The 10962-nt window shown below is 41.1% G+C and overlaps 1 protein-coding gene across 1 annotated transcript; it reads left to right on the top strand.

The window, feature by feature from the left end:
- Positions 1–9027: 9027 nt before the first annotated feature.
- On the top strand, positions 9028–10560 carry pnx (posterior neuron-specific homeobox; the record flags this gene model as incomplete). The annotated part of the gene is made up of 2 exons (XM_082542215.1): positions 9028–10014; positions 10106–10560. Exons 1-2 carry the CDS (start codon positions 9894–9896, stop codon positions 10558–10560), a joined length of 576 nt encoding a protein of 191 aa, XP_082398341.1. The 5' UTR covers positions 9028–9893.
- Positions 10561–10962: the final 402 nt, after the last annotated feature.

The raw sequence follows: 10962 nt of genomic DNA, 5'->3' as shown, positions 1-10962 counted from the left end.
ACAAAGGCAAACCATTCTCAATCAAAAGCACAAATTACATCCAGCTGTACATTTAAAGGGCAGCATAAACAATCATGTTAGGTTAAAGTTGGTTTTTTTTGTTTTTGTTTGTTTTGTTGTTCTCTATTCATTAGAAACAGTCGAATCGTGATTATATTCTCTCTATTTATTTTTATTTTTTTTACTTTCACAGTACAACCATTTGAATCAACTTCAAGTCTCAGCCTAATAAAATCATTAATTGGAAAATTTTCATTTAAAATTTTAAAATGTAAATTGTAAAATCCATGTTAGGAGGAGTTGAAATATTTTAGTTTTCTAATTGTGGGTATCTGATCTAATTCAACAAGTTTAAAAATAGTCTTTACGTCTTAAATGAAATTTACTACCAGTCAAAAGTTTGGACACACCTCATTGTTTTTCTTTACTTTCATGAGTATTTACATTGCAGATTCTCTTTTTCTTTTTTTCTTTTTTTTCTTTTTTTTCTTCTAAATGACATCAGAAACAGCAGTATGCGACATTACGTGATGGCAGAGCTTCAGTTCATCCTTTGTCATTTTTTTTTTTTTTTTTTTAATAAATAGGACAGGGGGAATGAATGAGAGAAAGAGGGGGAGAGAAAGAAAGAAAACCAAAGGGGAGAAGAGACGGTGAGAAGGGGGGGGAAGAGAGAGAAAAAAAAAAAGAACTCCTGGGTCACCTGTATGGAGAAAAAAAAAAAACAAACAAAAAAAACAAACAGAGGAGACAGCAAACAACAAAGAGCAACATAATAATAGAGAAAACAAAGCACCATCACAATAAACTAGCTAGTCATAGATATCAATATTTACTAAATAATAAACGATATTGTGCAGCACGCAAGATAGACAGCGCACAGTGTGCTTTGAGGCAGCAGCCAAGAAAGCTTTAGTCCGCGTCTGTGAATACCCATGTGTGCATACCTGTGTGGATCAGCATGTTTGCATTCCAAAGGTTTCTCCATGTAATGATCTGCTAGGGAGTGTGGGGGGGCCACAGCCCCGTCCTCCAGGGTGTGAAGCGGGTATGGAGGAGATCAAAACTCCAGACATCCAGAGGCCCCCAGAACACAAGAGACCATGGAAGACCAACAGAGGGGCAGCTGCGCCACTGTTCCAGTAAGAGCTGAGGAGAGTCCCAGATGAGGGCTCGCCCAGCAGCCGCGGAGCAGAAGTCAGGGGGAGTTGCAGTGACGCGCCCGTGAGCTCCGCCGGCCCCCAGCTGTGCCTGAGTGACCGAGCCCCAGGCCGAGAGGCCGGGGGCACCCCACCTCCAAAGGGGCCCGAGCGAGCCCCAGGCCCCAGGCCCCGACAAGCGGCCGCCAAGGAGTGAGCCGGTGTGTACCCGGACGCCCACCCCCAGACACAAAGAACCACCAACACACCGACACCTGAGGGAGTCCGCCACCGGCAGGGGAAGTGGTGGTGGGTGGAGATAGGCCTCCAAACCTTGGAGGGCCTGAGGTGTCCCCAGAGAGGTGGCGTCTGACACCCAACCTGACATATAGATACAGACATACAGGCACACACAGACACAAACATCCATTCCCACCCTCATGCTCTCATATGCACTCACTCCACACTCAACCAACGTGGAGACAGACATAAAGAGACGCTGTACACACAATCACACTCCCCAAGCGTACTCTACATTGCAGATTCTCACTGAAGGCATCAACACTATGAATGAATGCATATGGAATTATATAGTAAAGAAAAACGTTTGAAATAACTCAAAGCATGTTTTATATTTTAGATTCTTCAAAATAGATTGCTTGATTACTGCCCACACCTGGCATTCTCTCAATGAGCTGCATAAGGTAGATACTTGAAGGAGTTCCCAGAGATGCTCAGCCCTTGTTGGCCCTTTTGCCTTTACTCTGTGGTCCATCTCATCCCAAACCATCTTAATTGGGTTTAGATCAGTTGATTGTGGAGGCCAGGCCATCTAGCACAGCATTACTCTCCTTCTTGGTCAAACTGGTTCAACTAAACACAAACTGGATGGGATGGCATGTCAATGCAGGATGCTGTGGTAGCTATACTGGTTCAGTGTCCCTTCACAATGTCACCAGCAAAGCATCCACACATATGTTTCTTTGGATTTTGAGTGTTCCTTGTGCTCACAGACTTGTTTTTCTCAGCAAAATTAACCAAAAATTCGGAATTGGCTTATTCCCAATCGACTGGCAACAAAGATGACATTACCTAGGGTGACCATATTTAGACTTCCAAAAAAGAGGTCACTCGGCCCAGTCTTGAAGAACTTTAATAATACTGTTTGTTTAAAGAAAATTTTAACATACTTAAACGATGTTCTCTGTGCGGTTAACTCATTCACTGCCATTGACGTCTATAGCCGTCAATTGCAGTGAATGAGTCAATGGGTTTAACTCATTCACTGCCAATGGCTGGCAGTGAATGAGTTAATGAATGGTGAAATAAAAAATATCATATAAGCTTTTACAAGTCAACAAGTGCAAAAAAAGAGGATGGTTGGTCACCCTACATTACCCTGTGGAAGAACGAATGGAGGAAGCAAAAGTGACGAGATAGGGAATGAGGTCAACAGGTGAGGTGGAGCCCAGCTGATGGTTGGGGATGAGGCCCGCAATGGCATTGAAGGAGGAAACTATCTGGAGCCTGCCACTGGAACTGAAGGTGGAGACCCTCTGGTGGCCTGGCTGGGGACCAGTGACAGTGACTAGAACCCACCAGTGGTTTAACAGGAGAGTGGGGCTGACTGAGAAGACTCACAGGATATTCTGGGAAGGCAAAAAAACAAAAAAACAAACAAAAAAAAAAAAACATAACCCCAAACCCACACAACACAGGGTGGTCTGGAGATGCCAGAGGCTGGGGCTGCTTGTAGAGCATACAGCCAACCCTTCTGGAGGCAAGGACTGCAGCTGTTCTGGCTCAGGATTCACCGGTCTTGGTCTCGAGACCACTTTTACGTGGTCTTGGTCTTGTCTTGGTCTCGACGGACTTTGATCTCGGTCTTGTCTTGGAATTGCTGTCTCAGATCGACATAGTGGTCGGGAGATTTGGAGTAAACAGTATCCATGACACACAACGTAACGTTCGATAATGTGTCATGCACAAAAGCATCAGCTCTAAGAGCCGTGCTTAGAGAGTGCTTTGTAGTGAATCCGAAGAGTCGACTCCCACTGAGCGAGAGCCAGCTCCTCACTTAATTTCCTTTCGCTGCTCAACTCTCACACAGTGGCTCAGCTATGCTCCAATCACTCCATATTTTGGCCAATCACATGCAAGGATATTGGATAATATCATTATGTGAAAAACGGAGAGGATGAGAGATGCGACAGTCAAGTGGAGCGTGCGTCTGTCTCCTCGGTAAGTGAGTGAAACAGTAGACAGCGGTGAGGAGGGCTGTGAGAGTGCATCGCAAAAACACATAAATATGCCTGACACCCGTAAACGAAGCAGCATCTGGCTGTAGTTTAAAGACTTTTTTATCTCAGTCTCGTCTCGACTTTGTCTTGGTCTTGACTCGGTCTGTCTTGCTCTTGGTCTCGATACCCTCTGGTCTTGGTATTGTCTTGGGCTTGGTTTAGGCGGTCTTGACTACAAGTCTAATATACACAGGAGGGTGGTAGGGCAAGTAAAGACCGCTTGGGAGAACAAGACACAGCAGGAACAAATTAGGCATAATGAGACATTGGAAGAAAAACTGAACATAATATATGCAAGAAAAGGAACCATCAAAATAAAACAGGAAGCATAAACACTTAAACAGATACTGACACCTAGACAAAAAGTAAATAAACAAGGATGAAACACAGAGAGAGAACAGGAGTGGAACAAATGTAAGGTAATTTATGACTAAACTAGAAACAAAATAATACAATGGGGAATTAATAGGGAGCAGAGTAGAGCAAATGTATAAGAAATTTATAAGCACAACTGACAAACACAAGGAACCCAAAGCATAATTAATGCTGAGCTCAAAACCATTGCTGTTAGGGCTCTGTGTGCGGAGGGATGGAGAGGAGGATCCAAATGTAGGACTCGAACACTGAATTGAAACTCAAAAACCTCAGCTTTGGTGAGAAAGCAAAACACGAACTGACACTGAATCACTGGAAACTGAAACACACAAGCAAGTCTGAGGGTACAACGCAACACTGAGCAAAGGCAAACACAGGGCTTATATACACAGGGGAGTAATCAGAGAATGGAAAACAGGAGGGAGACACAACTGGGAGAGATTAGGGCTAACAAGACAGGGGGAGTGAAGTTAGACATACTGACATAAGATGTAAACCTTCAAAATAAAACAGGAAACAATACACAAAGATGCAGACTAAGAAACACGGACTTTACATGGGCAGAACTAAGCCTAAACCAGAATAAGCTGGAACATACTAAACATCATCGTCATCATCATCATCATCATCATCATCATCATCATCCTCATAGCCTGACAATAGATCAAGAAAATAAACAAAAATACAAAATCAAACCAAAACATGAAAACCCAAAATGCTGGGTCAGAACTGACCCAGAACCGTGACAATTGCATGCCAGGAGCTTGAACATAGCTCAGAACTAAAGGCATGAAAAAACACCAAAAGAAACCGGTTCAGGTATAATGAAATAAAGACCCATAAACCCAAAGAAATGGCACCACAAACATGCTATTTGCAAATTCCAACTGTCTTTCTAATTTTATTGTTAATGCATTTACAACAAGTGTCACAGAGGAGTCCACAATTAATCACTGGTTATAGAATGTTTTTGTATTTAATTTCAGAGATGCATTTTCAAGACAAATCTCAAAGGATCAAAAGGGGGGGGGGGGGGGAGATTTTCCAACAAGAGGTAGAGGTCAGCATTTCCCTGATAACAAAAAATGTGTTAATAATAATGGATTGGATTTATATAGCGCTTTTCAAGGCACCCAAAGCGCTTTACAATGCCACTATTCATTCACTCTCACATTCACACACTGGTGGAGGCAAGCTACGGTGGTAGCCACAGCTGCCCTGGGGCAGACTGACAGAAGCGAGGCTGCCATATCGCGCCATTGGCCCCTCTGGCCAACACCAGTAGGAAGTAGGGTAAAGTGTCTTGCCCAAGGACACAACGACCAGGACAGAGAGCCCGGGGATCGAACCGGTGACAGATGCGCTTCCCAACCCCCTGAGCCACGGTCGCCCCCAACTGTTAATGAACTGTCGTCTGTGGAGACAATGAGGTTCCATTGAGACAAAAACTGATATTCTCTGGGGAATGTCAATTAACGTACATGCTGTGGGCACAGCTCCCTCTAAGACATTTGGGCCCTCATGCAGACCTTGTGGAGAAATCATGCACATGAATAGCCAGCTGGAGGTCATTTTTGTGGCAGTGTATGTTCTGTACCTCTAGACACAAAAGAACAGATACTAGTGCTGCAGCTTAGCTGATACCATTTACAGCTCTGTTGAGCTCTCCTTGTTAGCCTGTCACTAGCAAATTCTTGAGACTGTGCTGAGAGACACAGCAAGCCTTCTTCCTATGGCATTGCATGAATGCGTCATCCTGGACTACCTGTGCAACCTAAAATGGGCTGTATGTACTGTAATCAAAACTAGAGAAAAATCAGAAGGAATAAAGAGAGAGAAATGGTCTTTGGCCACTTTTCTTTTGGTGTAGGCAACTGTTTCCTTCTATTTCGCTATGAATCTGAGCACTACCTGTTGTCAACTATATCTGGACTGAAACACAGTTTTTCTGTCTACAACTGGCCAACCTTCTTGAGGTGTCTGCAACAAAAAGTGGACCTGCCTTTCAGTGTGAGTTAAGGTTAAGGTACCAATTGGTTTAATTCATTCTGTTTTGTTTATAAAGATTCTTGGCACAGAACACTTTGATTTGTAAAACAAATTATTCAAAATTGCACATAATTTTTGTCATCAACATTTTTACAACAACTTTGTCACCAAGAATGTTGAAATAGGGGCAATTGTTCTCTTTTGTGGTCTAAATGTATTTTAATTGTTGAAAGTGGACATGAAACACCACATGTAAGGCTAATTTACAACACGAACACCTCCTCTAAAAAACTGCCATAGATTTAACACCATCCGTGAAGCTGGATTTAAGACATAACTGTTTACAGATTAAGTTTTTAGAACATGTTTGGCACCATTTTCTGTTTGTACAGAATGTGATATCACTGGGTTGGTTGGTTGGTTGGTTGCTGTAATCAACTTACATTAGTTAGTATTAGCTATAGTGACATATAACTTAGTGGGGGAAAAAGGAAAACTAGACTGTTTTCAACAGAATGTTAATATATACAGTAAGGAAAACAAATTGTGGGTAATCCTCAGAATAACAGAGGGCTTGTGCTGGTTGCCCATGAGAATTAACCATTCTACTTTGTTGCTGTTTGTCATAAATGTAAATGCTGAAAAAAGGGGCTGTTGCTGCAAAACTGACCTGACCCCATCCATTCATCTAAAGAACCCGAGGAGACATTACAGAGGTCACATATGTTGCTTCTTTTTATATTTCCAGCAGAAAACATACTTTTCATTTCATTGTAACACACCATTTGTGGGTTCATGAGAGGATGAATGCGTGAGTTGAGGGCTGCTAGTGATCAAAATTTCATAGAAAGGAAACATTTTTGTATATAAAAATGTAGCAAAGAATATAAAAAAACAAACAAATCAATTTAATTAATACTCGCTGATGTCTTGTTAGCTGCAGTTTTTTTAAAGTAGCTTTTCTATCAGCAGATGGACTGTTTCATTCAAAAAGCACACACATGTTGATAACAATTTCTCTCTACTTTTGTTTTTCTCTTCTTCATTTTTTGTTTATAAAGACAACACTAGAGGTTCACACAATGTTTCCTCTTGAATAGGGATGCAACGATACCAATTTTTTCAAACCGATACGATACCGATACTTGGATCTGAGTACTTGCCGATACAGAGTACAGAAAAACGATACTTCTACCACACACACACACACTCACGCACATAAATACAATTAATTGGAAGACAGGTTTTATTATATTCCCTGCCGATAAAAAAATAAAATCTTAATAAAAATGACCACAAAAAAATTTCAAGTGAAAAATAAGCACTTCTGTTAAATGATTGCAGAGTCTCCACATTGTAATTTTACAAAATATCACTGAACTATTGGCACTGTCTTGAGCTTTCAGAATAATAAATAAACACTTTTGTTTGGAATAAAATAAATACAAATTAGGTTTGAGAATAGAATAAACTTTTAAATTATTGCAGTGTCCATATTGTAAACAAACAAACAAAATAACAAAAGTATTTGGCATTGACGAACAAACTCCTCATCAGTCTACTGTGCCGTTAAACCAAAGACTGACACACTGCTTGTCTTTACCTCTTCAGAAAGTTTTGGCACCATTATCTCCCTGATGTATGGGCAGTTGGGAATTTCATATCGCAGCTCGAGTATGCTGAGAAGACAATGCAATTCTATATTTTCCACGACCGGCATTGGCTGGTCATCCAGAGCGATAAAACCTGAGTTAAATTTGGCTGTTCCGGTCCACACTGCTGACATTTTGTTTAGTCTAGCTACAGCAGCCTCCAGTTTCTCTTTTTTATCTGGAGTCGCCAGTCTCACTCGCCTAACCCTGTGCCTGTTTAGCGCGGAATGTTCCCCTAGTGGCCAATCTAAAAAACTACAACAGAAATGACAAGCCACCCTCTGATTAATGAAATAAGTTGGTATCGGTTCATGGTATCGGTTAACTTTTACGAGTATGAGTACACACACATTTTACAGTATCGGCCCCGATACCCGATACCAGTATCGGTATCGGTGCATCCCTACTCTTGAACACTGGGACAGAGTAGCAGCTCATGCTTGACATGGATAGCAAAACCTTTGCACGTCGCTTGTGAGTCACCAAGCCACAGTTTGAATACCTCCTTACAAAGCTGCAGGAGAAGAGCTTACAAAAAGAACCCAGTTAAGAGCTGTCGCAAGAGTTCCTGTGACAAAGAAGGTGTTGATGTTCCTGTGGTACATGGCCAACCAAAATAGCTTCTGGGAGATCTTAGACAAGTTTGATATGTCATAGTCATCAACACGCAGTAGCATATTAAAAGTACTGAGCACCATGTGTACACAGGGCCAGTACCTTTATCTCCTGGCCAAACAGCTGTGAGAAAGTCATATCCGCTGCTGCTGCTGTCCATCTCTTGGTGTCTCAGCTGTGTGACAGATGCAGTTGATGATTGCCAATAAGGGTGCAGAGGCCACACATATGTAGAAGAGACTACATAAACAGAAAGTCCATCTACTCCACTGTATATGAAAGAGGGTGGTTCATTGATTTCTTGTTTGGTCTTCCGCCAAGGAGACTCCTTGATGTATCCTTCAGTCGTGAGGTCCTCCAACTTCTATGCTATGTGACCAATCACACTCTCCTCTCTCCTTGTAGAAAATAAAAGCTTTGAAATGATAAACGCTGTCTGCCTTGGGTGTGCATATGAGTCTTAATCATGTATTGGCCTTAATGGCATGACATATCAGAAATAGTGTGAGTAACATTTGTTGGTTTTTTTTAAGGTAATTGTTTGCATTTGTTTGCATAAACAAGATTTCTGTTCAAGTAAACATAATTTAAGAAATTATATGTTGCAGGAACTTTCATTAGATGTTTAAAATAGTAAGTGATTAGTCTTTATTAAGTCAAGAGTACATCAAAGTTAATATTTTAAGTCTGATGGTACAGTTAAACATGAGTGCCTTGAGTATCTTAAACAACACCAAAAAAGTGCACTGGTAGTACAATATAAATTTTTTAAGGTGATCAATTACTGACATTTGCGTTTAAGGTTAACTTCTTTCTATTTGTACATACAATATATCTAGTTAATTTGAATAACTAAGTGTAGAAATATAGTTAGGAAAGGCACAAGAGCGTTTTGATAATGAAGATAAGCCATTTTTTACACTCAGCATCATGTGCATATATTGATATTTAGGGTTACCTGTTTAGTGAAGTCATCAACAGTTTAGTCAGTTCAGTTTAAAAAATGCTGAATTCTTTCTGTTTTGTGAGTAACTCACAAGATAGATAGATAGATAGATAGATAGATAGATAGATAGATAGATAGATAGATAGATAGATAGATAGATAGATAGATATAACATTAGATTTTTTTAAGATTTAATAAGCATTTTAACACCAAATACCGGTACATAAAATAATTAACAGAGAGAGTGATGGAAAACTTATCTATCTTCACATCTTAACAGTCTTTCTAACGAGAAGGGCTGCACACGATCAGTCTGCGATGATCCGATGGCTGTCATAAAGTTGTCTGTGCCTTCTAATTAAACCCACAAGCTAATAAAACATAAGCTCTAAAAGACAAATGGCACCCTGAAAAGTGGAATACAAGGAAGGAAAAGGCTGAAACTTTCCCTGTGATGACTCAATAAATTAGCATAACAACCACCATGTACGTGTCCTAACAGCGGAAAATCCCCTATTTGCAAACAATAACTTGCCAAGCAACGATAAGGAACACGAGCTGAAAGAAAGAAGGCACATTTTAACCGGATCCGGAGCAATAAATAACTGCCCCACCACACCACACCACACCACACCACACCCCCCCAACCCTGGGGCCTCACATTTACATTTTGAAGTACCCGAGGGTCCCACAGATCGTCCTCACATGGAGGGCGCTGGGTGCAATTGTTTCTGGAAGACGCATTGCTTCATTTGGGTATCTTTTTGAATGACATGTAAATTTCAAAGCGCCCCGGTGGTGTTCGAAGAGGTAGTACATATAAGCACAGACACCAACACTGATTACTTGTGCCCTTAGCGGACCACTGCAAGCTGAAATGCAGCCAGATGAAGCCAAATTGCCGCTCATCCACAAAACATCGTTTTCCGTGGAAGATATTTTGGACCCAACGAAGTTTACAGGGGAAAAAATACGTAATGGGGACACAGGAGCTCCGGGTGAGAATAAAACTCTCTGAGGCCTGAGAATTTAACTTTAAATGTAATAATGTATTCACAAGTGAAATAATAATTTATCATTCTCTTTCAGGAAGTCATACTTCCAGAAATAAATCCAGAAAGCTACACAATCGCACCTCAAGTGAAAACAACAGCCCTATGGCCAGAGCGCTGTGTGCTACGCAGCTTCAGAGCTCGGAAGAAAAAAGCTGTCGGGTCCGTACCGCATTCACCCTGGAGCAACTGCAGGTTCTGGAGCAAAGCTTTCAGAAGTGCCACTACCTGTCGGTGCTGGAGCGACACACCATCGCCTCAGCCATGCGCTTGTCCGAGACTCAGGTAAAGATCTGGTTTCAAAACAGGCGCACAAAGTGGAAGAAAGAGCGTCTGCAGGCGAAGGAGGGCGAAGATGAAAAATACGGTCTGTCCTCCCATCCTGCGCTCTGCTCTTCTCTGTACTACAGTTCTCTTTTCCGCCAGCAGCACCCTCCGCTCCAGCTGTTTGCATCACTGCCCCTGGTGCACATCTGTCATTATTACACATAAGGCGTAAAATACGCACGGAGTGACTGAATATTGGACCAGAATGTCGCCCACCGGCATCTTCAGAAAAAAATTACATTGCAAAAATATTGCAGTGTTATCAAATTGTTGTAAAAGTTATACAAATGGAATGTATTTAGAAATGAAAATGGGTTAAATGTTTAAAGTTCTCTAATGTAATTATAATTTATTCCGATAGACAAATTTGTAAAAGCTTATTTTTTTCAAATTACTTTTCATTTGTTACCCAGATAGTTTCGTTTTCTTCATTACACAGTGCTAGTAAAGGCGGTAGGTTTATATTTAGATTTGAATCAAAACAAACTATCAAAAAAATTAATCCTGAATTGTTGAATTTTGTTTGAATTCAGACTGTTGGATTCAAAACTGGTTAGCAGTTGCTTT

This window comes from Aulonocara stuartgranti, assembly GCF_965226115.1.
Source record: "Aulonocara stuartgranti genome assembly, chromosome: 7".
In the NCBI taxonomy this organism is placed as follows: domain Eukaryota; kingdom Metazoa; phylum Chordata; class Actinopteri; order Cichliformes; family Cichlidae; genus Aulonocara; species Aulonocara stuartgranti.
This window is presented reverse-complemented; position numbering and strand designations above follow the sequence as displayed.